The sequence below is a fragment of the Cetorhinus maximus genome, chromosome 25, assembly GCF_964194155.1.
Source record: "Cetorhinus maximus chromosome 25, sCetMax3.hap1.1, whole genome shotgun sequence".
Classification (NCBI taxonomy): domain Eukaryota; kingdom Metazoa; phylum Chordata; class Chondrichthyes; order Lamniformes; family Cetorhinidae; genus Cetorhinus; species Cetorhinus maximus.
The window spans coordinates 26,675,607-26,703,121 of record NC_135903.1 but is presented as its reverse complement, the minus strand read 5'-3'; the positions used below and the strand labels follow the sequence as shown (position 1 = coordinate 26,703,121).

The window sequence follows — 27,515 nt, the reverse complement described above, 5'->3', positions numbered from 1 at the left end:
TTTGACTCAGCTTTTGATCATTTATCCTCATACCTTATGTGACTCGGTGTTAAATCTTAATTTGATGACATTCCCATGATGCGCCTTGGGATGTTTCAGTACATTATAAATACAAGTTGGTGTTATTCATCATTCAGCATTATCTGACCTGCTGTTGTTGCATTACTGATGTGCCCCATCCATCTGCACTGACATTGGCCAGGCAGTTCCATTCAGTTAATTAGTGAGGAAACCCTCACTGAAGGATTCCATCTGTCATACAGTCACTGCAAATGTATGGAATTGAATCTGAAGTTAATTATTGTGAAATAATGTAGGTTACCCATTGACGAGAAGAAAAAGTGCAGGAATGTGTGGAGTACAAGTTGAATTTCAGTCAGGGCTCTACTGCTGATGTACAAATAATCCCAGAACAGACTGATCACAACTTTCCCTATAATTCCTCCCAGTTCTTTCAATAGATTTATTTTTGCTTTTCATCATTTGTCAAAAGTGGTGAGCCGTTTATCACAGGGGGAATATGGTCAAATCTCCACAATCATGATTCATAGTATACTCTCACATACATAAATATTTTAATGATTAAGACTGAGATGCTGTGAACTTCCCTGGTGTGTAGGACTTAGTTACCATAGTGTGCACCTACCCACCACACCATGGGGACAGCTCAGATTCAGCTCAGATTAGTATAAAAACAAAATACTGCAGATGCTGGAAATCTGAAACAAACATAGAAAATGCTGGAAAAACTCAGCAGGTCTGACAGCATCTGTGGAGAGAGAAACAGAGTTGACATTTCGAGTCCAAATGACCCGTGTGTTTGTCCCTTATATTACTCTTACTGTTAAACTTTGCTTTGTGATTTGGTGATAAAGTGTTGATTTTCCTGCTGTGTTTCTGTTACTTTAGGCAGTCCTTCAGGTCATGCCATGATCACCGGTGCAGCCTGGTGGGTTATGATGACCAACCTTTCCGCATTCATTTACAATCGCACCAGAAGGTTTGTGTTGCTTGAACTGATAAAATATCAAGATGATCAATTAATTATTCACCATTTAAACACTAGTTGCATAAATATATGTGTACTTCCTTTTAATGGTATATTAAGTATATTGGTAGGATACACAGGTGAAGGGCATTGTTTGATTAAATACTTTGAGCACATATAAATAGGAAAAAGCTGGCACATTGGGTGTGTGGGAGAATAACTGTTGAGATTGCACCAAGTCAATAAATTCTCCTAATGAAGAAAAGCTCTGTGTCTTGGTTTCTGCTTTATCAACCTGCTTGGATCCTATTAACATTCCCTCTCTCTCACTGGCAATTCTCTCTTCCGCTTCTGAAGGAGCTAATTCTCATCTGGAAATGGTTCCATGGGCATCAGTTGCTCTCCATTGTCTCACTCTATTGTGCATTCTTATTGTGTAAACCTGAGCATTGGCAGGCTATCTGATCACAGAAGACATATTAAGCAAGCTGATTCTGCCCTCACCCAACATCAAAACTTGCATACTTTTGGCAGGTGTCACCTGTTAGTAGCTGTAAATCGATACTGCTTAGAATAGACAGTGATTGGGTTAAGCCATAGTTTTGGGAACAGTAGCTGGATTTTTGCTCTGCATCTCCCAAAACTGTAATCAATCTTGGGAGGCTTGATAGATGCCATAAGTGAGAGTTTCCCATTCCCCAAAACTTCACAAAACTTGCCAAATAAACATTGTAAATTTTAACGGTTATAATATGTTATTACTGTTATGATACGGCAGATAATGTGTGGCAGGCAGATCGAATCCACGAGGGAAACCCAATACCGCTATCACAATGGTTTTCCAATTTGTATTTTATTTTGAGATGTGTGCCCTGAGTCTACCACGAATTCAGAGATTTTTTTTTAGAAAACTAAATTAAACATTTATTAACAAAAGAAAAGATTTCAAGCACATACATAGGTCTAAGAATTACTACTATAATAACTCCTGAAAGCACTAATTAATCTGGCTTCCAGTTACACCCCTGTTAAGGCATCGGTTAAAAAAAAATAGATTTAAACAGATCCAGACAAGTCACCACAATACCCTGGACCGTAGAATTTAAAGTGGCTTTTCCCAGCTTCGGTTTCTGTAGACAGCAGCTTAATGCACAAACACTGGGGGCTTTTCACACTTCTGGTAGATCTTACAATGCCTTCTGTGACACATAGAGCAGGATTTTACTTTCATGCGGCAGGTAGGCCCGGGAGCGGCCGGGAAAAGGTCCGCTGCCCGCAATCGGTCTCCGACCGCGAAATCATGCTGGCTGGTCAATTAACGGCCAGCCAGCATAAAAGACGCATTGAAATTCTCAGCGCTGCCGGGGTGGGGGCAGGAGGAGGGTGAGTGCGGAAGTCTGCGCATGTGCGCGGGAGCATGCGCTGAAAGCTCCCTGAGGGCACAGAGCTGCCTCAGGCGGCTGAAGAACTGGAGAAACAAAAATAAAGATTTAAAAGATGATAAAAACATGTCCCCACATGTGACTCAGTCACATGAAGAGAGCCGTGTTCAAAATGAAGTTGAAAATGTTTTTCTTTTTTAAAATTTACAGTTGGAAACCTCATCCCGCCCTTGGGATGAGGTTTCGTTAAAGTGCAAAGACTGCCAGGCCGATTTGCCCTCTGCCAACCAAACGGTTGAGTGGGCAGCGAAAAGTACTATTTAATTAATTGCTTAAGGGCATTAATAGGTCTCTTAATTGTCGGTGGGCGCGCTGCTGATTCTTGCACGCGCCCGCCGACCGAAAGATTGCGAGAGTTCATGATGACGTCAGGACACTTACCTGACGTCATCGTGTGTGATTTTACACCCGTTCAGGTCAGGCGCGCACCCACCCGAGGACAGTAAAATCCTGCCCATAGCTTCAACCTTCTTTATACATGTTTCTCCCTTTTAATGTAAATTCCATTGTTCCCATATGTCTTTGGAACTTTACTTTTCTCATAATATAAATCTATTCATGGTGCTAATATTGTCAGTAACCTTTGGGTAAAATAAACACACTGCTTGGCCTAGCTTCTCTGGCTAGATGTAACATCCTACCGTCTCTTTGAAATTCAAACTCCCCTGATTTATCTAAAAATGCAAATTCTCCTCGCCTCACATTCTAAAACTTCAGCCAAGTTTACTTACTTAGCATTTCAAACCGAGCTTCTTTTGATGAGTCAAAGCCTACAAACCAACTGTCTCCAACTCAATTAAATCCCACACACACACACACACAGAAACTATCCAAACCCCACTAGTAACCTACTTTTACAATAAATTACAATAATATTATGAGAATTATTATATTTTCATGACAATTACTAACATCAGATATTTCATGTATTTTAAGCTCACTGGCAAAGACCATCCCTGTAGTATTGTACATCGTGATGCTGCTGGCAATCGGCATCTCCAGAATATTTATTTTGGCTCATTTTCCCCATCAAGTACTTGATGGAATAATTACAGGTAAGAGTTTTAATCACAATATGTTCAATGGGAGATTGTGTAATTAAAATTGCTGTGCTGATGCTCCTGATAATTATATTATGTTTTAATTTGAAATTCCCTCCTTATTCTCCTTGAGGTATTACCAACACCACTGGCATAGTCAAAATCCGGTATGTCCCAGATAGCTGCTAATGTTTACATAGGAACATACTTACAAATATATGGATCAGGAGCAGAAGTAGGCCAGCTGCATGACAGCAGTTAATGCCATCACCAAGATAAGAAGTAAATATAAACTTACAACTTGTCACTCCCGGGATATTAGTCATGACTCTAATCTATAACAGCTCAGCTAAACCAACATTTCTTCTAAATGAATTCAAGTAGACATTGTACTTTCTAGTCTCTTCAAGGCGTCGTCTTTAGGAGGAAATAATTAGTGTAGCTATATTGAATGTCTCAAGCACTGTTATAAATGTATAGTGCTGGTATAACAACTATAGACAGAAGTGTTTAATGCCTGATTAGAAGAACTCAGATACTTCCCCTGGGAAGATGTAGACTCTTTGGAGGATGTCCAAAATTTGCCAAATGAGATAATGTCCCACCTGTTTAAGCTAGAGAAGTGATTTTTTATTCTTTCACAGGATGTGGGCATCACTGGTAAGGCCAGCATTTGTTTCCCATCCTTAATTGCCCTTGAACTGAGTAATAACGGAGTCAACCACATTGCTGTGGGTCTGGAGTCACGTGTAGGCCAGACCAGGTAAGGATAGCAGATTTCCTTCTCTAAGGGACATTAGTGAACCAGATGGGTTGTTATAACAATCCATGATAGTTGTCATGGTCACCATTATTGCTAGCTTTCAATTTCAGATTTATTAATTGAATTTAAGTTCCACCAGCTGCCAGAACATTAGTCTGGGCCTCTGGATTACTGGTCCAGTGACATTACCACTATGCCACCAACTGCCTCTGAAAAGTTAATAAACCTGTCATAGCAAAATAGAAACAAGTGCACTGAAAGCTGGAGAATCACATTGGTAAAACATACATGCATAATCTCCAAATGAGAGGTTGGGCTCCCATTTCCCTTGCAACCCATCCTGACTCATCGACTATCTGCAGCTGAGGGGAAGTGGGCAACAAGCTTCAGTATCCATCCAAAATCAGCTGCTAATGGGTTGGCTTTGTCGTAGTTTGTTCTCTACAAGTGGTAAAACTCTTTGGTCCTACTTGTAACCTCTCCATGGCAATATAGTGGTTAATGGAAAACTCGGAGAACCCATATCCCACCACTGTGGTGTGTGCAGTGGCCATATAACATGCCATGTCACATTCAGTGCATGACTCAACTATTAAAGACTGTCCATAAAATTTTAAGGCCTGAATTTGACACTTGGCTTGTGCGTGAATTTGGCGGGCCCGGAAGCAGATGTAGAATCCACTCCTGGGCGACATCGCGTTCTCAATGTGATTTCATGCTGGGTGGCCAATTAAGGCCCGCCCAGCGCAAAACGCGCCTTCCGGCTGGCCTCACAGTGCGGGCGGGGCTGGGAACGAGTTGGGCACCAGGTCCACTGGTGTCCCCCATGACTTTTATAACTTCAGTTAAACCTCCAGTGGAAAAATAGATCGGTCCCACAACATGGAAACAAATTTGGTGTTAATACTGCGGCTTTTCAGCTGTGAACTGATCCTGACTACAACTTTCACTGACTCAATGTATTTGCATACAGCAGCTGTGAAATATGCCTTGAAAGTCTACAGGTCATGCCCAGCATCTGCCACTCATCAAACTAAACTTTGTGGCAGCAGTGAGAAAGCTGTGGGTGGGGGGAGGGGGGAAAGAGTTGGGGAGGGGGTTTCCTTTATCTATTTACATCAGTGAAGGTTGAAAAAATAATGAATAAGCATTTCTCCAAGACCTTTCATGACTTCAGGATGTCCCAGAGTGCCTCACCGCTTTTTTGAAGTGTGGTCACTGCTATAATGTGGAGAATATGCCAGCCAGCCAATTTATGCACAGCAAGCTCCCATAGACAGCAATGTTGGATCTTTTACACCTATCTGAGAGGGTAGATGTGGTCTCAGATTAACATCCCACCTGAACACAGGCACCACAGACAGTGCAGCACTCTCTCAGGACTGCGCTGGAACTGCGTGCTCAACTTTCTGGAGTGGGACTTGAACCCATAACCTACTGAACCCCAGAGAGCAGAACGCTCCAACGTGGTAGACAACGCTGCTACCAAGGCTGCATCTGCTATTGCAGCAGCTCTGGACTGCCCAGCTCAGGTGGCGCAGCTAGGGCTATTGGCCATGGTGCGGGGCAAAGTGTGGGAGGGAGTGCAGGGGGCTGCAGACAAAGTGTGGTTGTTCCCTTTTTAGGGGAATCCCTTTTTAAAAAACTGATTTTAATAATGCAAGGATCTCGTCATATTCCACCTGTACAGCTGGTTCAGTTGGGACACCTCCGATGACAAACCTGCAGTATCTGTATGCTGGGTGATAATGAAGGCCTGGGTGATGGGGAGTCTCACGTTCAGAGAGCCCCTACCCTCAGCTCAACTGCGCACCACCCCCCCCAACTCCCCATATAATTACAATGGCAAAATGCCAAATGGCCATGGATTTTTACGGCCAATATCATTTGTAAACGACAATGTTCCCCATAGTTTGTACAGAATGATCTATTTTGTTAGATTTGGCACAGATTTACTGGTGAACCAGCTTAGAAAGCAAGGGCAAAACTCTGAAATACGACAGTAGCAAAATCACAAATAAAATGAAAGTGCTTGTGCTGTGGGGGCCTTTTTTTCCTGCCCTTTGATGACAATTTGATAAAAACGTGCTGCCCATTTTTCCCGTTCGATGAACGCAAAATCGCATGGGCAATGTCAAATCTCACTCAGTAGGCTTTATAATGATCTTAACTGGCTCTTTAATGGTCAGCGGGTGCAGCTCCGACGACCTCAATATTGCACATGGGCACGATGGTATCAGGATGCATGCCCGTCCTCGGTATGTAAAATTCGGGCCTGAGAATGTGAACACTCCTAATCTTTGAGCATCAAAATATATAGTCATTAATAAACCTGTTTTGGAATTTCAGGTGCTCTGCTTGGCTTTCTGCTGGGCAGATATGAACCAGAGAATATCAAACTCATCCATTATGTTACTACTTCGATCGGATTGCTGCTAAGTGCTGTGTGCTTATATTGGGGATTGAATTATATCGGTGTCAATGTCTCCTGGTAAGTCTTGCAATTTCCACACTTTCCCTTTCTGGCAGCGATCACCTGTGATAGGTGAGGTCTGGAATCTTTTATAACAAAGATAAACAATGTGTTTAAGACAAACACCTAGGGATGAGCACAGATTAGAAAGGGGGAAATATACACTTTCGAGAGGAATAAATGGATCAGGGTTCCTGTGCTCAACTCCTACCCCATGGGGAGGATCTCCTGGTCGGCGAGCGGGGGCGGGGCCCGCTCACCAATGTGTGATGATGTTGGGTGGAACTCCCGACATCACCCCGTGTCATTTCCATTTTCAGGTCAGCGGGGGCGCAGCCGGATCAGCTGAGCGGCCGTCGACCTGTCAACGGCCTATTGAGGCTATTTTAAAAGTAATTAACATCATTAATGGACCTGCCCGTCCAACCTTAGGGTTGTTGGGCAGGCCGGGAGCCCTGGCGGGCTTCAGAAAATGCATGAAACGGGCGCAATGAGGTTTCATGAGGGTATTTAAATATCTAATAAAGGTTTCAGTTAAAGTTATGGACATGTCCCAACTCATGTCACATGAGGGGACATGTCAGGGAAATCTATCTATCATTTGTTTAACAACTTTTAATTTGTAGCCGATCCCCCTGAGGCAGCACCTAGCCTCAGGGAGATGAGTGCGCTCTCTCACGTGCAAGCGCGAAAGAGCGCACTCTCGGCTGAGGGATTCCCCCCCACCTGCACAGGGAGCGCATAGCGCTTCCTGGCGGACGTCACGCTGGGCGGGTTCTTAATTGGTCCACCCACGTAAAATGGCAGCCAATTGGAGGCGCGCCTGCTTCCACAATTGCCCCCCAATGGGGGAAAATGTTTCCCCGTGATTCCTGTCAGAAAGACATTTGTGTATTTGTCAGATATAGAGTGAGTGAAATGAATAACATCTTCATTTTTTTTTCCAAATAAACTTCTAAATTACTGGATGGTAATGATGAGGTAGTGGTACAGTTCAGCTGTAGATATCATTCCTCCACCTTGCCCCCCACCCCACCCCCCTTCCAAGTACTGTGGGGTCTCCTGTGATGCCGATCAGAATAAGCTACAGGATCTGCTGTTTATGGGAGTGTTAAAATTTGCAACAGGTAATGTATTTTTCACTGTTGAGGTACAGATTTGTTAACCTGGCCCGAGATCTAATTGCTGTGAGTAAGCTTCCTCCGCGATCAATTAGAGGACAATTGTTTCTCTGTAGATTGATGCCAGCAGGAAATGAATGATTTCCGTTTTCTTTTGTTTTCATCAGTAACAAAGTGGAACCTGTGAAGTATGGGTGGATTTAGAAAATTTCTGCAGACTGAAACTTACTTGCTATATTCGAAGCATTTTCCCTTAAGTGTTTTCCACCTTGCAACTGGGCTTTCAAGTCCTGCAGTAATTCCTGTATTTGACATATGAAAATCAACGTCTCAACAGGAAAACAGTAAACCGAAACAATATAGAAGCGTTTCAGTTCCTGTCCTTTTCCCCCCTGCATTTCAAGAGCTATGGTTCTTCACACAGTAGTTTGAATAAACAGTAAATGTGTTGACACTTGGGTTGCTCAGAAATTATGTTCTTGACGTTTCGAGTCTGGATGACCCTTCATCGGAACTAAGACATATAGAAATGAGATGAAATATAAGAAGGGGGTGGGACAGGAGAGCTCGACAGAGGGCCCGTGATAGCTGGAGGCCAAGAAGCGACTTCCAAAGATGTCATAGACAAAAGGACAAAGGATTGTTGATGGTGGTGGTATTATCTAAAAGATGTGCTAATGGAGACATTAAGGGTAGCAAACAGGACAAGCGAGTGGCAGATGGCCCTATTGCATATGAAAGAAAAGCAAAGTTTATGAAGAAGCTGTTTCTTGTACAAGATGTATGTCAGGGGTGTTTATTTTCACGGGCCTTATGTGCACTATTGGGCACAAACGAAATTTAATGTTCCCATTAATTTACATAGATCTCAAGCTGTGTATTCTAGCAGACTTTGGTGTTCTGATTTAGGGTTTCTCCACAAATGATTAAAAAGCACTTAAGGACAAGCCTGCAGGCCCGTGACATTCAAGCAGGACAAACCAGCGAATAAAAAAATATAAGCTTGATTAGAGGTGCGCTTGTCTAGCTTTGTGGGCTCGATTGGCAGTGCTCAACCGTTATAGACGAATGATGGAATGTAGTTGGCACGTCCCTGGCATATGTATTCATGTGACTTTTCTTGGCAGACACGCATACCTTACATCAAAATATCTCAACAGTTAAAAAATTTCCACCTACTTCTTGGTGCATTCTCACATGTGTGCACACAGGAAGAGAAATGGGAAGATCACTGAGGAAAAAAGGAAAATATGAGGGGGAGAATGCAACATCTAAAGGAAAAAAGTCTGAGCATGACCTGGGAAACACAGAATAATGCTAACATCCTGAGCAAGCAGTGTCCAATTGGTACAGGGTTTGAAAATAAAACAAGAAGTTAGCACAGAGGGACAGTCACGTGTGTGTACATTTTGTATTATATTTGATTTAACAGTGGCTGCAGGAACTGGATGCAGAAGGTGGACATTTTTAAAACCCCAACATAGACATCCTTTACTTTGGGCACAGAGAAACGAAGACTGCCCCCTGTCTTTAGCCAGTCTCCATTGTATTTGTGTCGATATTTTGTTCTCTCTCTCTCTTGTTCTTCATTCTAGCCTCTCTTTTTCTGTTTTTCCATTTTGTTCTGGGCCACAACAACAACTTACATTCATCTAGCACCTTTAACGTGGTGAAAATATCCCCAAGTGCTTTTTAGGAGCACGATCAAACAAATTTGACACTGAGCTGCGTAAGGAGATATCAGGGCAGATGACCAAAAGCTTGGTCAAAGAGGAAAATTTTAAGGAGTGTCTTAAAGGAGAGAAGAGAGGCAGAAAGACTTAGCAAAGGAGACCCAGGGCTTAGTTCCTTGGCAGCTGAAGGCACAGCCCAGTAGTGGAGTGATTAAAATCAGGGCTGTTTAGATGGCTAGAATTGGACGAGCACTCAAGAGACTGCTGGAGATTATAGAGATAGGGAGGGGTGAAGACATGGAGGGATCTCAAAATAATTATGTTTTAAAATCAAGTTTTTGTTTAACAGAGAGCCAATGTCATAGAAGGCAATTTCTGAACATTTTATTACTGGATGTCAAACAAGCACACTGGCAATTGAGAGACAATGCAGGGGTTGAGAGAGGTCGTGGTGAGGTAGAGCTGGCTGACAGCATAAATGTGGAACTTGATGTTGTGTTTCTGAATGATGTCCCCATGGGCAATATAGAGGAGGATAGATCCTTGGGGGACTCCAAAGAGGATGGTGCAAGAACAGAAAGAGAAGCCATTGCATCTGGCTACAACAGCTGGAATCTTCCGTCCTGGAGTCTAAGTTCGGTGGTGGGGGCAGAAGTGAGAGTGATATCTGCTGGGGGGATTTTTAGCTGACCATGCACGATCTTGCACTGTTCAGTTCAATATATATGCATCCGCAAGGAGCTCACTGATTCTCACAGCAGTGGAAGGCAGGAAGTTGCCTTTCCCACCGTTACGTAATTTGGTCGAAGTTCTGGGCGCCATATTTAAAGAACACCTGGACTATCCCTTCTGCCTTTGCCCGGCCACCTCTCCACCCTACCCCACTAACACTTCTTCCCCTCCTTGGTCATCCTCCAGGCAACTTGCACTGCCACCACCCACTCAAGCACAGGCTGGTATTTACAAACTCTCCCCAAGGAGCAAAATGTAGTAGCAACTTATCATCAATCATGGGAATAGTCTACCTCATCATGTGCATGCCACCTATGTGCAGTCATGAATGTGAACATTTGAATGTCTCGCTGGCGAGGAACTTAATTTGGAGGGGAGCTTAATTCTGGCGAGCTGGCCTTTTAATGAGCATGCACGACTTGCTAATGCATGCAAGTGGGTTTCCCGACATGATTTGTCAGGAAGCTCAACCTGCCTCTAACCCGCCTTTAAAGGCCCGAGAACTTTATTACTGAAGTTCATCCCGCTCGTCGGGAAACTGATTGTCAGCCTCCCCTCAAATTAAGCTCCCCTGCCTGCTAAGCTTTGCGCTGCTGGTGGGACCGGAAGATTCTGCCCTTCAAGTCAGCCAAGATAGCAGGATACTCTTTATCTTCTCCTAAGCGAGGGTTAGGAGTGACAGTTTCTGCCGTCTTCATCAGTCTTCTTGAGCTAGCCAAAATGTTGGGCTGGAGACAGCATTGGTCCACTTTGAGTAGTTCTCTTCCATACAAAGTGTTGTTTCTCCTTCTTAAGCGTCTGTTTATATACCTTATTTCTGGGAGACTTATGCCAATCGTTTGTTCAATTGTCCATTGGCAAAGGACAGAGACTCAAGGTAATCCCTCCTATTTTCATCAGAAGCCCATGTGTCATCTTGTGGCTTATCACTTCCTGGGACGTCCTTGTTTGACCTTCAGACAGTTGGTTCAGGTATGGCTCAGGAGGCCAACTTACACCCCGCTCCCGCCAAATCAGGATTAGCAATGCCTTGTTTCAGTGACGGTGCTGGAGACATGTGCTTGGCAGAGATAACAGCCTTTGCTGTCTTGTGTTTGTCAGCCCAAGCAGCTTTCCTTATAAAGGGAGAGAGAGAAATCTATTCTTCCAATATTCAATAAATTTCTTAGGAGTTTATAAAATCATTATAAAGTGGTTTCTTACACCAAATAAGGCGTCTGAAATTCATCCTCAAGCTCTTCTTGAAATTATTTAAACAAAAGCTATTCAGTTCTTCTCTGAAAGTTTATGGTGGAATTTTATGGCCCCGCCCACCACCGGGATCGTCCAATCCCGCCGAAAGTCAATGGACTTTTGGCTGGGCCGCTGCACCCCCCCCCCCCACCATGGTGGGCCCGGAAAAATCCCAGCCGGTGTTTCTAATGTTTGGCCGAGCTTAAATGCTACCGTTGCATCCTGGGAAAGAGCAAAGACCATTCATGCTCAAACTGCAAGACCTTTCTTCAGTTAACAGCATTGTAACCCTGTATCAAACTCCAGGCCAGGCTTTTAGAAAGGCTGAGACGTTCAAATCTTTAATGAGGGCATTAAAAGGCACAAATTTAATAGATAAATTTAATCATGTTACTGTGAAATATGTTTTTCTAATTAATTTCTATGTTGGACATTAGATATTTTGGTTACTAAGGAGCAAATGGCAAATGAAAACATTTCAGAAAGCATTTGAGCATTAATTGGGGATAAGTGCCTTCTGGTGGCCATAATCTGTAGTAATGAGAGGACAGCATGTACAATTGATTTAGGGGTTCTCCACTTTAAATGTAGACATAGAAATTTGTAATGTAAGATGTTGATACAAAAGTGTGACAAAAAGAAAAAATGACAGGAAGAAACATTTCCTAGCCAGGAAGTGTATGCAAATAATACACATAGCAAGCCAAGAATTGTACTAATTTAAAATGTATTATCTTGATGCTGCTTCATAAAACAATGACATCAATCTTTAAAGCAGGAGAGTGGGCAGTCCAAATTAATCATTTCATGCCAGTCTCGTATGGCCAGCAGCTCATTCATTAGATAATATATCTCAGGAAGAATCTGAAACAAACCTTGCACTGGACAGGTGAATTGAGCCAGGAAAGTTTAGTGGATTGATTTATACCTGCAACATAACAGTTTATTTAATTTTCAGTCTGAGGTTGAGCAGGTTTACTGAATTATTTATTTTAATTTATTGCACATAGACTGTGTTGAAAAGCATTCAGCCAATTACTATATATACACCCAACAGCCCTTGTATTTATTTAATTATTGGGCAACAGGTCAAGCAGTCATGCACAATTAATGATTGATTTTTGTGTGACAAAGTGATGAATTGCACCCAGACAATTTATACCTAGAACACCACTAATATATTTTCAAACTGCAGGTCAAGATCCCTTGCAGACTTTTCTAGTCCCAGAAATTTTCCGCCACAGTTTTGATTTGATGAAGTCCAACTGAACCAAAGAAGAAGGAAATGAAGCGGGAGCGGAAAACTAGCCAGTCATGTTAATTTAGATGGTTGAAAAGTACTGTTTTGTTAAACAATTAGAAATTCTTGTTTGGTTTGATGGTTTGATGTCAATCTAATCAGACCTTCTAGGGAGGCAGAAATGATGATTAGTCTGATGTTCCTTTGACAAATATATACAATTGCACAGTTAAAAAGCCAGCTATTAGTTAGCATTGCCAACCATCCAGGATTGTCCTAGAGTCTTCAGGAATTAAAGATTTATCTCCTGAAAACTGCAGCAAGCAACCAGGGAGAAAAACAGTAAGGGCAGTTAAAAAAAAGTGTTTTATTTCATTTGCTTTGAATACTTTTGTTTGCAATGGCGAGGGGAGTGACTATTTGACTTGGTGGGGCAGTTGGAGGCAGGAGATCACGTGAAGAAATCTCCACAAATATGTCTAACCAAGTTGGCAACCTAAATTGTAGCACATGTGAAACCGCATTTAAAGTCACAGACACTCTTAGGACTAATTCACGCTTGCATGTTCCAGGACGATTCACCTTGCTACAAAGTGGTGTGCCAAGCCTGAATGGATTCGACTGGATACGGCACCGTTTTCTTCACTTAGCAGGGATACAGGGGCACTGCTAGGACTTGGTCTTGGGCTCGCCTCACCAATGTATGCCAGCACACAGCGATGGAAAATGACAGGGAAGCTGAAAATTTTGTGCATAGTGCTCTCCGTCCTCATCATTGAGATCATGGATAAAATACCACTGTCGAAACACTCGAGTGTTCTGTTTTATGTTCTGTTTTACTTGAAGAATGCATTTGTTCCTGTTCTGGTTATTGCTATTATCCCTTGGACAGTGCATTCCATTTTTGTAATTCAGCAGTCACAGAAACAACAGTAGCACCAATGATGGTACACCTATTTAAAAAGAGTTTCACCTTATCCTGCTACATATTTCAAAATACAACATACTGTTATAGTTGATACCTCCTACCTTCCGCAGTTTAATCAATAGCCTGAATCAATAGTGGTCAAACTGATTTGAAATCAGGTGGTAACTGTAATGATGCTTCCTGTTCAGAGCCATATGCAAGGACATTACAAAGTGCCAGCTGTTTACCGATTAGCTCTAGATCTCCATTTAATCCTTCAAAATAAAGATATTTTGCCTCCTTTACAATGTATCAAAATTACTTCCTAGGCCTCATATAAAGTGAGTACACCCAGGGACAAACCTGCTCTGTAAACTCTGCTATAGGAACATTGGGATTTCTGGACAATAAAAGGCCCAGTTCCCGCCTTGCACTATCCTGGTACAGTAGTTGCTTGAGTCATGATTACTCTACACACTGTAGCTTCTTTTCGTTGTGGTCACACTTTTATCTGTTACTTTGCTGTGTATAAAGTGTAATTTGTTTTTGAATCATTTGTTTTGTTGCAGCCATGCGGGCACAGGTCTTTAACAGAGTGGCTGTGATTGACAAATATAATCAGTTGATGTCCTAAAATACTGTGCAAAATGGCAGGTTTGTGCCCACAGTTCAAGACTGAGGCCGGGATTTTCTGGCCCCATCGCGGGTGGGACTTGCCGTGGGCAAGGCGGCGCCCATTGACTTGCAGCGAGTGGGTGTGGAAAATCTCGCCCTGAGTTCCTGAGCTCGATATGGAGAATGAAAGGGTCACCTGCCTAGGAACTTTCCTATGAAGGTACTTATGGGGTATCACTGCCAGTGTGCTGAAGCCTCAACACTGGACAGGTGCAGAACCAATGTTGATTCTCCTCCTGAAACCCTCCATCATCCCAAAAACACCGACCTTTTCATTGTGAACCTGGTGATCCCTCCCAGCCCCTCTACTACTCAGTCAATTTTTCTTCAGTGAAACACCTTGGAATCTTTTAATACACTAAGGATACTGTTAAATCCAAGTTGTTGTTTCCATTGCCAGCTTAATCTGGTTAGCAAGGAGGCAATTGAAAGTTTACACCTAAAATAAAAGTGATAATAGTCAATAAAATCATACATAACAGCAGTTTTTTTTTTTACTTTGTCACTTTATACCAGTCAGGTAGATCATGTTTATATCTTCACATTTGTTAAGCGTAGGGTATTAAGGGTTATGCAGCCAGGCAGCTGGATTTGAGTTACAGATCAGACATGATCTAACAATGACAGATTGGGCTCGAGGGGATGAATGGCGTACTCCAGTTCCTATTACAGTACCTTTTGTGCTAGTACTGAAGTAAAGCTGAACATGCACTCTCAGGCTTACACTGGCTACATTTGACAGGTGTAAGGGAACAAAAATTTAAGTTAAAGTTTTACCTCGTCAGCAATATGTCTTATTTATTCCAGCCACTGTCCCTTGACTCCTTAATGTCATTTCACTGTTGTTCTATTCCATAAAGTCTGTCATTTACTCTAATTGTATATTCAAAAAATAAATTGCAAGAATTTAGATCTTTGCCTCTGTGTTAAAGAAAATTTTAAAAATTGGGAAGGAAATAGTTGTTTTGATTCTAATATGATGCACACTCATTTCATTGCAACCAAAGGAATTCACCCTTCCTGCAAGGAACACATTCGACTTGTTGAGTTAGTAAATCTGAACAGCTTTACAGTGGAACATTCAACATGCCATTATTACAAGTAAAATGCTGACAACAGGTCAGATATGAATCAAAGTATAGAACAGAGGTGCAGAGGGATCACAGCATAAGTGTAATACTTGACAGTGTTTAATGACAAGGACTTAATGAACATCTCCAGTGTTTGACTTTGAAATGGATTCATTATTAATTATTATTCATTCGTGTATTAATCTTCAGCACAGTTGTATTCACTATATACTCTATAAGTGAATTTTGCTACAATCTACAGAAGGTAAATTGGTAGCAGTATAGGTCCTGTCACGTGATATTGTTGCACTGAACATTTTGTGCTGATGTGGTGCAAAAATAGATCTACATTGCCAAAGATTAAATGTAATTCAGAATTCTGACAACCATTAAAAATTGCCAGATAGCTATTTTTAATCCTTTTAGTATTGTCATAAAGTGTTCTGTAGCATTTCGCTAAGTAAACAAAAAGTTTTTTTTTTTAAACCAGCTATCTCCTTTTCTTGCTGGGGTCTCTTGCTGAGGTTTGATTCCATGGTAGATGAAAAGAACATTGTGAAACTAGAACAGATGAGATGGTGGACAGTGTTGGCCACTGTAGTCCAGGCGGCTGAAATATGATATCCACATTACAGTATTAAGTTATTTTGTAATCATGGTTGACCACCAGAAAATGAGAACAAGTGGAGGTTAGTAGATAACACATAGGTTGGAATGAGTTATAAGGCAGTAACACCTTGAGGACTTCATATGAGGCAAATCCTTACAACAGCTTTAGTCATTTTTAAAATCAATATATGAACCTGTAGATGTACTACATCTGTTCCTTTTATCATTTATTCACAGGATGGGCTTTGCTGGCTGGGCCAGCATTTATTGCCCATCACTAGTTGCCCTTGAGAAGGTGGTGGTGAGCTGCCTTCTTGAGTCGCTGCAGTCCATGTGGTGTAGGTAAATCCACAGTGCTGTTAGGAAGGGAGTTCCAGGATTTTGACCCAGTGCCACTGAAGGAACAGCGATGTATTTCCAAGTCAGGATGGTGAGTGACTTGGAGGGGAACTTCCAGGTGGTGGTGTTCCATCTGTGAAACCCCTCCAGGGTTATTTAGATTGTAGAAAGACTGTGGATACAATTTTATACCATTTTTAAATATTTGATTGCTAGCAAAGGGGCAACATGACATGTAGCAACAATAGCCCCCTATGATCAATTCATATGACTAGAATTGCATACCTTATACATGTTACATAAAACTATAATATAAAAGTTTACATAAAACTATAATATAAAAGTTTTTAAAAACTCATGAGAAGCATATGAATTTTATTTTCCAACACCACAATCTTAGCCTCCTCCTTGTTGCGATGCTGTGCTCACATGATCACATTGAAAAATATGCCATTATAAAAGAGGTGGTTATTGATGCTGAAAACGTTACTAACACTAATGTAACCTGAACTCCATTAGCAAACTTAAATGAGAAAATATCATTAACCCAGAAAGGTGGAATCTATATAATAAAATGCCTCTAGTGCCTGTAATTTTCTTTTCATTGGCTAATGGTTTTATTGACTTTTCCAACCTCTCCAGCCAATCTTATCAGTGTTTCCTTCCATTTCTTTCTCCCTCTGTCTAGCTAATGCATCTTTGCTATTTGCCTCAACTACTTGTGGTAGCAAGTTCCATATTCTAACCAAAATTTGGGTAATGATGTTTCTCCTGAAATTCCTATTGGATTTATTGCTGACTGTTTTCTATTTATGACATCTAGTTCTGGACTTTGCAAGTGGAAACATTTTCTCTACATCTTCCATAATTTTAAAAACCTCCATCTGATCAACCTTCAAACTTGTCTGTTCTAGAGAAAACTGGTCCAGCTTGTTCAGCCTTTCCTGATGAGCATATCCTCTCAGTTCTGGTATCATCTTTAAGAGTCTTTTTTGCACCTTTTTCCAGTGCCTTTGTATCCTTTCTATAATATGCAGATCAGAAATGAGCACAGTACTCCATGAGGTCTAACCAAAGTTTGATACAAGTTCAACATAGAGTTGGATAACAGAGAAGCTCTCCAGAAATATACCCCATTGCTTGGTTTGCCTTTTTTTAAAAAATAGCTTTATTGACCAGTCTCACTACTTCTAGTGATTTGTACACCTGTACCCCTAGATCCCTCTGCTCCTCTACCCCATTTAGACCCTTATTATCTAAACAATATATGGCTTCCTTACTCTTCCTACCAAAATGCACCATTATAAACATATGTATTAAAATGAATTTTCTGCTTGCACACCATTCTACAAGTTCATTAATGTCTTCTTGTATTTTGCCACATTTTTCCTTAGTATTAACTATACCCACCCCAATTTGATGTCATCTGCAAATCTTGAAATTGTACAAGCCAAATCATTTATGTAAATTGTGAACATCAGTGGTCCCAACACCAATCACTTGAAAGCACCGCTTATCACCTTTTGCCAGGCTGAATAGCTACATTTAACCCCTGTTTTCTGTTTGTAATCAGCTTCCTATCCATTCCACTACATGTCTTGTGACTCCACGTTCTCTGACCTTGGTCATGAGACTACTATGTGGCACTTTGTCGATGCCTTTTGAAATGACCTTGGTTTACATTTCAGAACGGAAGGGACAATCTGTCCTTTCATTTATGGGTCAGAAGGAGTAGGATTGGAATCCATAATCAGGACTTGAAGACATAAACATGGCTAACATACCAGTGTAGTCATGGGGAAGCCTATCCTTCAAATAAAAAGTAAGACTTGCCTTTATATAATGCCATTCGTGACCTCCAGATGTCCCAAAATGCTTTACAAGGCAATGAAGTACTTCTGAATTTTAGTTACTGTTGTAATGCAGGAAATGCAGCAACCAATTTGCACACAGCAAGGCCCCACATCCAGTGATGTAATGAGGATAATCTGTTTTAGTGATGTTGTTTGGGGAATAAATTTTAAAGGATAACCTAAACTAAATCAGTAAAAGGTGTGTAGTTCTTCCTTACAAGGCTTCTGGAGGGAGAGTCAACAATACATACATTTCTGTGGAAACAACATTTCAAGCAAAACATTACAATGATAGAAAGTTTACAGCACAGAAGGTTGCCACTTGGCCCATCGTGTCTGTGCTGGCTGAAGAAACGAGCCACTCAGCCTAATCCCACTTTCCACCATTTGGTCTGTAGTCTTGCAGGTTATGGCACTTCAGGTTCACATCCAGGCACCTTTTAAATGAGATGAAGTTTTCTGCCTCTACCACCCTTTCAGGCAGTGGGTTCCAGACCCCTACCACCCTCTGGGTGAAAAAGATTTTCCTCATCTCCCCTCTAATCCTTCTACCAATCACTTTAAATCTATGCTCCCTAGTCATTAACCTCTCTGCTAAGGTAAATAGGCCTTTCCCATCCACTCTGTCCAGGCTCCCTCACAATTTTGTACATCTCAATCAAATCTCCCCTCAGCGTCCTCTGTTCCAAAGAAAACAACCCCAGCCTATCCAATCTTTCCTCATAGTTGCAATTTTCCAGTAATATGCTCATAAATCTCCTCTGTACCCTCTTTAATGCAATTACATCCTTTCTGTAATGAGGTGACCAGAACTGCACACAGTACTCAAATCGTAGCCACACTAATGTTTTATATAGTTCCAGCATAACCTCCCTGCTCTTATATTCCATGTCTCGGCTAATAAAGGCAAGGATTCCATATGCCTTCTTAACCACCTTATCAACTTGTTTTGCTACCTTCAGGGATCTGTGGACATTCATTCCAAGGTCCCTCACTTCCTCTACACCTCCCAGTATTCTCCCATTTATTGTGTTTTCCTTTAACTTGTTTGACCTCCCCAAACGCGTCATCTCACACTTCTCTGGGTTGAATTCCATTTGCCCTTTTCTGCCTACCTGACCAGTCCATTGATATCTTCCTGCAGGCTACAGCTATCCTCACAATCAACTACATGACCAATTTTTATGTCATCTGCAAATTTCTTGATTATTCCCCCTACATTTATGTCCAAATTGTTAATCTATACTACAAAATAGCAGGGGACTCAGTACTGAGCCCTACAGAACCCCACTAGAAACAGCCTTCCAGTCGCAAAAACATCCATCAACAATTACCCTTTGTTTCCTGTCACTGAGCCAATTTTGTATCCAGCTTGCTACATTCCCCTGGATCCCATGGGCTTTTGTTTAACCAGTCTGCCATGTGGGACCTTGTCAAAAGCCTTGCTAAAATCCATGTAAACGACATCAACTCCACTAACCTCATCAGTCCTCCTTGTTACTTCCTCAAACAATGTAATCAAGTTAGTCAGACACGACCTTCCTTTAACAAATACATGCCTTTCTAAGTGACAGTTTATCCTGTCTCTCAGAATTGGTTCCAATAATTTGCCTACTTCTGAGGTGAATCTGACCGGCCCTCTGCAATTTCCTCCTTGGCTTCTTTAACAGACTGGGGTACATTTTATCCAGCCCTGATGATTTATGCATTTTCAAAGATGCTAATCCCATTAATACTTCCCTTCTCCCTATGTTTATCACATCCAATATTTCACACTCCCCTTCCTTAACTACAATGTCTGCATTGTCCCCCTCTTGTGAAGACAGACACTAAATATTCATTAAGAACCATACCCACATCTTCCACCTCTAACATAGGTTACCTTTTTGATCTTTTATGGGCCCTACTCTTTTGTTAGTTATCCTCTTACTCTTAATGTATTGATAAACATCTTTGGGTTCACCTTGATTTTGCTTGCCAATATTTCCTTCATGCTCTCTCTTTGCTTTCCTAATATCCTTTTTGATTTCACCCCTCTTTTTTCTATATTCCTGTTGGCTTTCTGTAGTATTGAGTTCTCAGTGTCTGACATAAGCTTTCCTTTTCAGCCTCATCATATCCTGTAAGCTCCTTGACATCCAGCGGGCTCTAGATTTGGCCATCCCACCTTTTTTTGGGGGGAAACATATTTACTCTGAGCCCCTTGAATCTCACCTTTGAATGCCTCCCACTGCTCTGACACGGATTTACCTTCAAGTAGCTGTGTCCAGTCCACTTTTGCTGAATCACTTCTCAGCTTAGTAAGATTGGACTTATCCCAATTTAGAACTTCAACTCCAGTTCTATCTTTGTCCTTTTCCATAATTATGTTTTAACTCACTGAATTATGATCACTACCACCAAAATGCTCCTCCACTGCCACTCCTTCCACCTGCCCGGCTTCATTAACTAAAACTAAGTCCAGAACCAAGCCATCTCTTGTTGGACTTGCTATGTACAGGCCAAGAAAGTTCTCCTGAATGCACCTTAAGAATTCTGTTCCCTCCATTCCTTTCACATTAAAACTATCCCAGTTAATATTGGGGTAGTTAAAATCCCTTACATTTACTGCCCTTTTGCTTTTGCACCTCTCAGAGATTTGCCAACATATTTGCTCTTTTACCTCCCTCTCATTGTTTGGGGGTCTATAGTACACTCCCAATAGTGTGACTGCCCTTTTTTGTTCCTAGGCTCAAGCCATATGGCCTCAAATGATGATCCTTCTAACATATCAACCCTCCGCATAGCCATAATTATTTCTCTAACCAAAATTGCCACCCCTCCTCCTCCTTTATCCCGCTCTCTATCTCGTCTGAAAACCCTGTAACCAGGAATATTGAGCTACCATTCCTGTTCCTCTTTAAGCCATGTTTCTGTAATGGCTATAGTATCGTATTGTCATGTTTCTATCTGTGCCCTTAGCTTGTCTGCTTCACTTGCTATACTCCTTACATTGAAGTATATACCCTTGAGCACTGCCAAACTCTTTTTTTAGAATTTTCTATCCATTGTTTCCTCTGCCTTCCAGACTCATTCACTAACCTTTTACACTCCATTTCAATTTCTGATTTTGTGCCACCTGAGTCTACCCTCAGGTTCCCATCACCCTGCCAAACTAGCAAACACAGCACTAACAAACCTCCTGGAAAGGATATTGGTCTCAGCTCTATTGAGTTGCAAACCATTCGATTTGTACAAGTCCTGCCTTCCCCCAGACCCAATCCCAATGCCCCAGGAATCTGAAGCCCTCCCTACTGCACATCTCTCCAACCACACATTCATCAGCTCTAACCTTTTACTATGCTTACCAGCATGAGGCACTGGTAGTAATCCAGAGATTACTACTTCTGATGTCCTGCTTTTTAATGCCTTACCTAGGTCCCTAAAACCTGCTTTCAGGACCTCATCCCTATTTCTACCTATGTCATTGGTACCAATGTGAACCACAACCTCTGCCTGTTTACCCTCCCCCTTAAGGATCTCCTGCAGCCACTGTGTGACATCCTTGACCCTGGCACCAGGGAGACAACAGACCATCTATGGCAACAGAAATGCCTGTCTGTTCCACTAACTATTGAATCCCCTACCACTATTTCTCTTCCACTCTTCTTCCTTCCCACCTGTGCAGCTGAGCCACCCATGGTGCACCAAACTTGGATCTTGCGACACACCAATGAGGGACCATTGCCCTCACCAGGGTCTAAAATGGAAAACCGGTTCATAAGCAAGATAGACTCAGAGGACTCGTGTACAACCTGCCTGGTCCTAATCGACTTTCTGGTGGTCACCCATTCCCTTTCATCCCGCACACTTGTAACCTGCAGTGTGACCATCTCGCTAAGCGAATTATCCACATAGTCCTCAGCCTCGCAAATGTGTCACATCTGATGAGTGACAGAGTTACTCCAGCTGTTGTTTGAGTTCCAAAACCTGGGGCTCAAGTTTCTTCAGCTGGAGTCACTTCCTGCAGACATGTTTATCAAGGCCACTTGAAGTGTCTGTGACTTCCCACATACCACAGGAGGCACATTCCACTCAGCCTGTGCTGCCCCGCCATACATTAACCTTACTTTTAAACTAGATGCTAGTAGAATGTAGAATTACAGACTCTCACTCACCAATCAGCTCCTACTCCTGTTCTCCTGTAGGTAGTTAAGGGTTACTTTTACATTTTTCTATTATATAGCTACTTACACATAGTCCTCCACAGTGGATTCACATTGACCAATCCTGCTTGGAGACAAAGGAAGAAAACTGACCAGCTACTGGACACTGAAAAAGGTAAAAACAGAAAGGTGCACCTCCTTCCCCTTTACACTGAACTCCCTCACTCACTAAACTCCCAACTTCATACTCTGTGCCCATGCCGCACTCCCATGGGATAAAGCTGAACAAATCTCTTGTTAGTCCAACCAGCCAACCTCAAGTCTTGAGTTTTATCTTGATAGGACAAAATAATGTTAGTCTTCACTTGAAACAGTTAATTTTTTTCATCAGCTTGTATGAAACCAACTTTTTAAAAATTGTGTTCTTGGGAGGTGGATGACATTGCCGCTGCCCATCCTTAATTACCCTGTAGTTGGTTTAATGTAATAATACATTAAATCAATACCATCTGTCTATTCCAGTGGTTAGAGTAATCATTAAAGATCCTAATTACATTAGGTGAAGAACAGGCTGTTCTGACCAACATCCTTTACTCAACCCGCATCACCCAAAAACAAATTGAGTGGCCTTTTGCTGCTTATGCGATTTTATAAAGGCGGTTTTGAGAAGTGACATAAAAGTACAAACCTTTACCTTTCTGATCACGACCTTCCGGTTGCCAGATGTAGCCTATCCCCCGAATGGACGCGAGGGGGCGCAGTGATCTACACAGACAAGATTAATGGTTAAACATCACAAAATGTGTTGGGTCAAGTTTCCCTTGTCTCACCCCAGACTATGTCCAGTGACTAAAAACACATAATTCCTCTAGAATTTCTTCCAAAAAAAACCATTGCTGTCCACTTTGCAATTGTCAAAGAATTCCTGTAATAAAACAACGTGGGGGTGAAGGCTGTTGGTTAGGGGGTTGTGGGGAGTAACCTGAAGTTGGATTTTAAGATGGTTTGCCTCAAATCCCCAACTCTTCCACTGACTTCCGAACATGGGCCGATTCCCCAATGCGTTACAAACGCACAATGAGGAACAGCACAGAGACATGATGGGAGTCTAAATCTCCAGCACTGCAAGCAGAATTAGAGTTTTGTAGTTAAACTGACTTTAATAATTGGAGTAGGCCAAAATAATATATGACTGAAAACCACGGAATGTGTGTTAATTTACATATTCCATTGAGGCTGCCCAGATTTAGCAAAGAACAAGAATTGAGATGCATTAATTCACACTTTGCAGCAGAATAATCCAGAACTTTCCTGGGAGCGTCTTTTGATCAAGTACAAAATTCATTCAGGAATAATGCACGTTAACGCCATGAACACAACTCGTACTGATAGAGTCAAGAGAACATTATAAATAGAGCGCTTCATAACTGGTGGACGGTTTTCAACGCGACATCACCAGAATATTTCCCTAACACCATTTAAAACAAATTTTTTTTTTTAAAAAAAAACTGCAACCAGCCAATTAAAGTGTAACTAGAAATATACTTCACAGTCCGAATTTATAAATTCCATGTAGCAACCGTTCCTTTTATTTTGTTACCAAATCGCCATTTCCTCCCGATTTGGCCAGCACCTGGCAGAGGTTTAATGTGCAAATCTCGTTACATGAAACGTTTTGTATCCGTCTGGATTCCACCAAATATCCTTTAAGATCAACTTTTCGCTTTGGAAAAAAATGGGAGTTGATCCGCGGGCTGATTTTATACAGATGTTAGTGGGTGTTTTCTGCACCGTTTGCCAAGAGAATACTCCCACTCATTAGAGGGAATGTGGCCCAATCAGTTCTGAGCTTCCCCGGGATGTGGGCCCTCTCTCGGATCTTGAAAGCTAAAACCCCCCCACGAAAACAGTGAAAGACAGAAAGAAGAATTAGGACCACTGGGACTAAAGTTGCTAAGACACATTTGTAAGTTTGTTTATTTTTACAAATTCATAATTTCTGTTCACAGAGACTTTGTTTTCTCTCTCTCTCTCTCTCTTCCCCCCGTCGCCTCTCTTGCTGACGACAGCCCTTAAAAAAAAAGTTTGGTGGGACGCAACATGCAGGAGGATTCCAATTCCCCGTTTTCTCCCGTGGACAGTTCAAGCAACAGCGAGGAAGAGCAGGACTCACAGCAGAAGAGAAATGGCAGAAAGAGACGCTCGGGCCAAAGGGCTCAAAGGCCCAGCACCGGCAAGAAAGGGATGAAGATTTCTCCCCTTGCCCAGAGCTTGGAAGACATTCAAACGCAGCGAGTCGTGGCCAACGTGAGGGAGCGTCAGAGGACACAATCCCTGAATGATGCCTTTGCAACTCTTCGGAAAATCATCCCCACTCTGCCTTCAGATAAACTCAGTAAAATCCAGATCCTGAAACTGGCCACCAGGTACATCGACTTCCTCTACCAGGTACTGCAGAACGACGAGATGGATAGTAAGGTGACAAGCTGCAATTACCTTTCACACGAAAGACTCAGCTATGCATTTTCTGTGTGGAGGATGGAAGAATCCTGGCCCTTGTCTGCTGGACCTTAGCATTTGCTGCTGATCAGGTAATTGTGAGATGGGGGGGTGGGGGGTGGTCACATCGCCATCGAGATATTTTGAAAAGTCTCCGTTGTTTCGACTGATATATAAACACAATAGGCAGCTGGATAGACAGACTGACAGCCACATGTAAAACTCCTGCAACGTAGAGGCGCTTAAACAAACATCTAGCAATAATAAGCGTCTTTCATCTCAGTTTCAAGCGTTTCCAGCTGCATGAGTACTTCTTTCCTTCCCCGCTTCCCTCTTGTTTTATGGGAATGTGTATATTTTGCCTTCGCTGCCTGAATTTTTACTTTTTTTTAATGCTTTCTGCGTAACATTTCTCTTTGTGTGTATTTTTTTTTTCTTTTCCCCCCTCCCCTGCACGCCCCTACCTCCACCACCCCGGCTGGATGAACAAGGGCTTTTAATGATACATTGTTTGATCAGTCAACACTTTCAGGTTGTGAAAGTCAACAAGTAGGCACGATCTCCACTTGTAAGCCCCTCTCCCCTTGTCGCGAGTATTTATTGGAATTGGCCCCGGCGTAGCGTGAAAGAGAGTTTAAGCAAACACTAGGAGGAATGCAACCATTCTGGACCCCCACCCCCTCCTCCTCCTCCTCCTGCCCCTGCCCCCCCCTCCCCACCTCCCAAACCTTCAGCAAATGTGAACTCTGAGCATCCAAATCAATCTGCACACACACACACTTCTAGATACTGCTAAACATGTTCACTCACTCACTCACTCACTCATTTTCCAGTTCAAGTCAATACATCTTCTAGAATTTTTTTTCATAATGATGTGTTTCATTGTTTTACTTCCAACCAAAAGAAATAGATGTAAATAGCTGCTTGTCGGGATTCATTATAGTTTCATTTATTTGTAAAGCCAAAAACTTCCGCATTCGGGTTTATTACTGAAAAGATCTGGAACTCTTCAAAGGCGCTCAGTCACAGGCTGGGGAGTTAGAATTTACTTCAGGTATGTTTTTTAAACCCCCTCCACCCCCCACCTCCCCTCTAATTTTTAAATGATCGAAACCATTCTCCCTTTGACTTACAGGCACATTAATATGCTACGTGGGATCTCTACACAATGCACCAGGAGCATTTTAAAGTTGGCCTAGCGTAAGCAAAAGTCAAGAGCACTTAACTACCAAGCTGGGGCTATGGACGTGAGAATACCTAGAAATAAATATACTGGGACATCAGACGACGTTAGTCTGTGGATCCAATGTCATCTATTTATTTGCATGTCTTCTGTAGAGCTTCAATTCCACCGTATATCGTGTGGCGGGACTGGGGAAATGTCTTTTTTTTTTAAAAAAAAGGAAGAAAGCCGCGGACTAAGAGATATAAACACAGAGCTTTGTTGTGAAATATTATTTTTTATATTTTAATTGGAAACGGAACTTTATTTCCGGAGAATGAGCTCTGAATGTTGTGAACCGTCTTATTATTTTAAGAAAAGTTATATGGCGTTCTGTGTTTTATAATAAATGCACATTGCGAAGTTTTACCAAGTTTTGGTGTGTTTTGCAGTCGAGTTTTGGTGAATTTATAGCTCCCTGAGGAGCAGTGAGGCAGTCGACCGTGAAATAAATATTCCCCTCAAACAGAAGTCAGATGCTTAACAATAGCCTTCAAGTAAAATCAATCTCTCTATATTTAAGGTAGTGGCCTCTCTATATAACGAGACAAATATACTATACAGTTAAAAAGATATGTTAAAACTATATATACATACGGTGTAGTTTCGAGTTTTTAATTGAATACAAAGTTACAGTTTTGATTGAATAAACAATGTTTCATGCAATACCGTGTAATTTCAGAAGTAAGATTTCAGATCATTTACAACTCAAGCTTTTCTTTTTGATGATTATTAAAGTTTGAGATTCGGGAGCAGAAAGTAATTTCACCTTTAATTAAGAAAACGGAGTCGGGCAGGATACTGGGTGTTCAATCTTTATTTGCTGTTCTCCAAAAACTTAGCTTATTACAAGAATTTTCAGGTCGGTTTTGCATTTTCCCAGTAAATACAAAGGCATAACTTTGTTAGAAATCCGTTCTACGAAAGCTCAGGTGTGGTCTGAAAGTGTCACAGTGTGTTTTTAATCGGTACCTCTTAATTTCTTCGAAATACCGCTTTTCCAGTCACACTTCTTCATTCGTTAGATTACGTGGATTCGCGGTTCACAAAGCGCCGGTGCCTGCTCCTTGGCGCAGGTCTAGATGGGGTGTTTTTTTTAAACTGAATTTCACCAAAGCCCATTGAGCAAAGCGAGAACGAAGAGAGGAGATGAGATGACGACGGAGGAAGGAAACTAACGCATTGAAAGTCACCCCAAACAAAATGAAAGTGGCAGCGGTTTGGTTTCTCACTGAGACAAGGGGTTAGAAAGGGATGGAAGCAAGAGTCTATTGGGCCGACGGTCCATCAAATGACCGCTACTTTAAAATATACAAGAATACTTTGTACAAAACAAATGCAATTTATATCAAACTTTTGTTTCATCGAGTCAGGCTTGTAAAGTACATTTTGCAGGAAACTCACATTTGCTTTTAATCGCAATTATATTTTTATAACGTGAAACCTAACAATTTAAAAAATGCAATAAAGCTGAATACTGCTTTGAAAGTA

The 27,515-nt window shown here is 41.8% G+C and overlaps 2 protein-coding genes and 1 long non-coding RNA gene across 5 annotated transcripts in view; 2 read left to right on the top strand and 1 right to left on the bottom strand.

Moving 5' to 3' along the window:
- The window catches only part of g6pc3 (glucose-6-phosphatase catalytic subunit 3), a 23,888-nt gene extending 8,051 nt beyond the window's left edge, over positions 1-15,837 (top strand). For both annotated transcript variants that reach the window (XM_078529660.1, XM_078529661.1), the window contains exons 3-6: positions 910-1,000; positions 3,367-3,485; positions 6,583-6,724; positions 13,278-15,837. In XM_078529660.1, the coding sequence (XP_078385786.1) occupies positions 910-1,000; positions 3,367-3,485; positions 6,583-6,724; positions 13,278-13,641 (716 nt within the window). In that variant the 3' untranslated portion in view covers positions 13,642-15,837. The remainder of the gene's footprint in view (positions 1-909; positions 1,001-3,366; positions 3,486-6,582; positions 6,725-13,277) is intronic.
- Positions 15,340-24,039, bottom strand: LOC144667979 (uncharacterized). Its single transcript, XR_013573404.1, has 3 exons — positions 23,904-24,039; positions 22,992-23,068; positions 15,340-16,477 (listed from the first exon to the last, which is right to left on the bottom strand). It is a non-coding gene; the product is annotated as an uncharacterized LOC144667979 (long non-coding RNA).
- Positions 23,004-27,515, top strand: LOC144667978 (twist-related protein 2-like). Of its 2 annotated transcripts, XR_013573403.1 has the most exons (3): positions 23,004-23,063; positions 23,934-24,894; positions 25,938-27,515. XR_013573403.1 is itself a non-coding variant. In XM_078529662.1 (2 exons), exon 1 carries the CDS (start codon positions 24,404-24,406, stop codon positions 24,875-24,877), a length of 474 nt encoding a protein of 157 aa, XP_078385788.1. In that variant the 5' UTR covers positions 24,327-24,403; the 3' UTR covers positions 24,878-24,894; positions 25,938-27,515. The 2 variants fall into 2 exon arrangements, 1 of the variants encoding a protein (XP_078385788.1); XM_078529662.1 differs by lacking the exon at positions 23,004-23,063 and having other exon boundaries at positions 24,327-24,894.

Excerpts from the sequence above, each read along its gene's own strand:
- LOC144667978 (XM_078529662.1), top strand. The coding sequence starts at position 24,404 with ATGCAGGAGGATTCCAATTCCCCGTTTTCTCCCGTGGACAGTTCAAGC.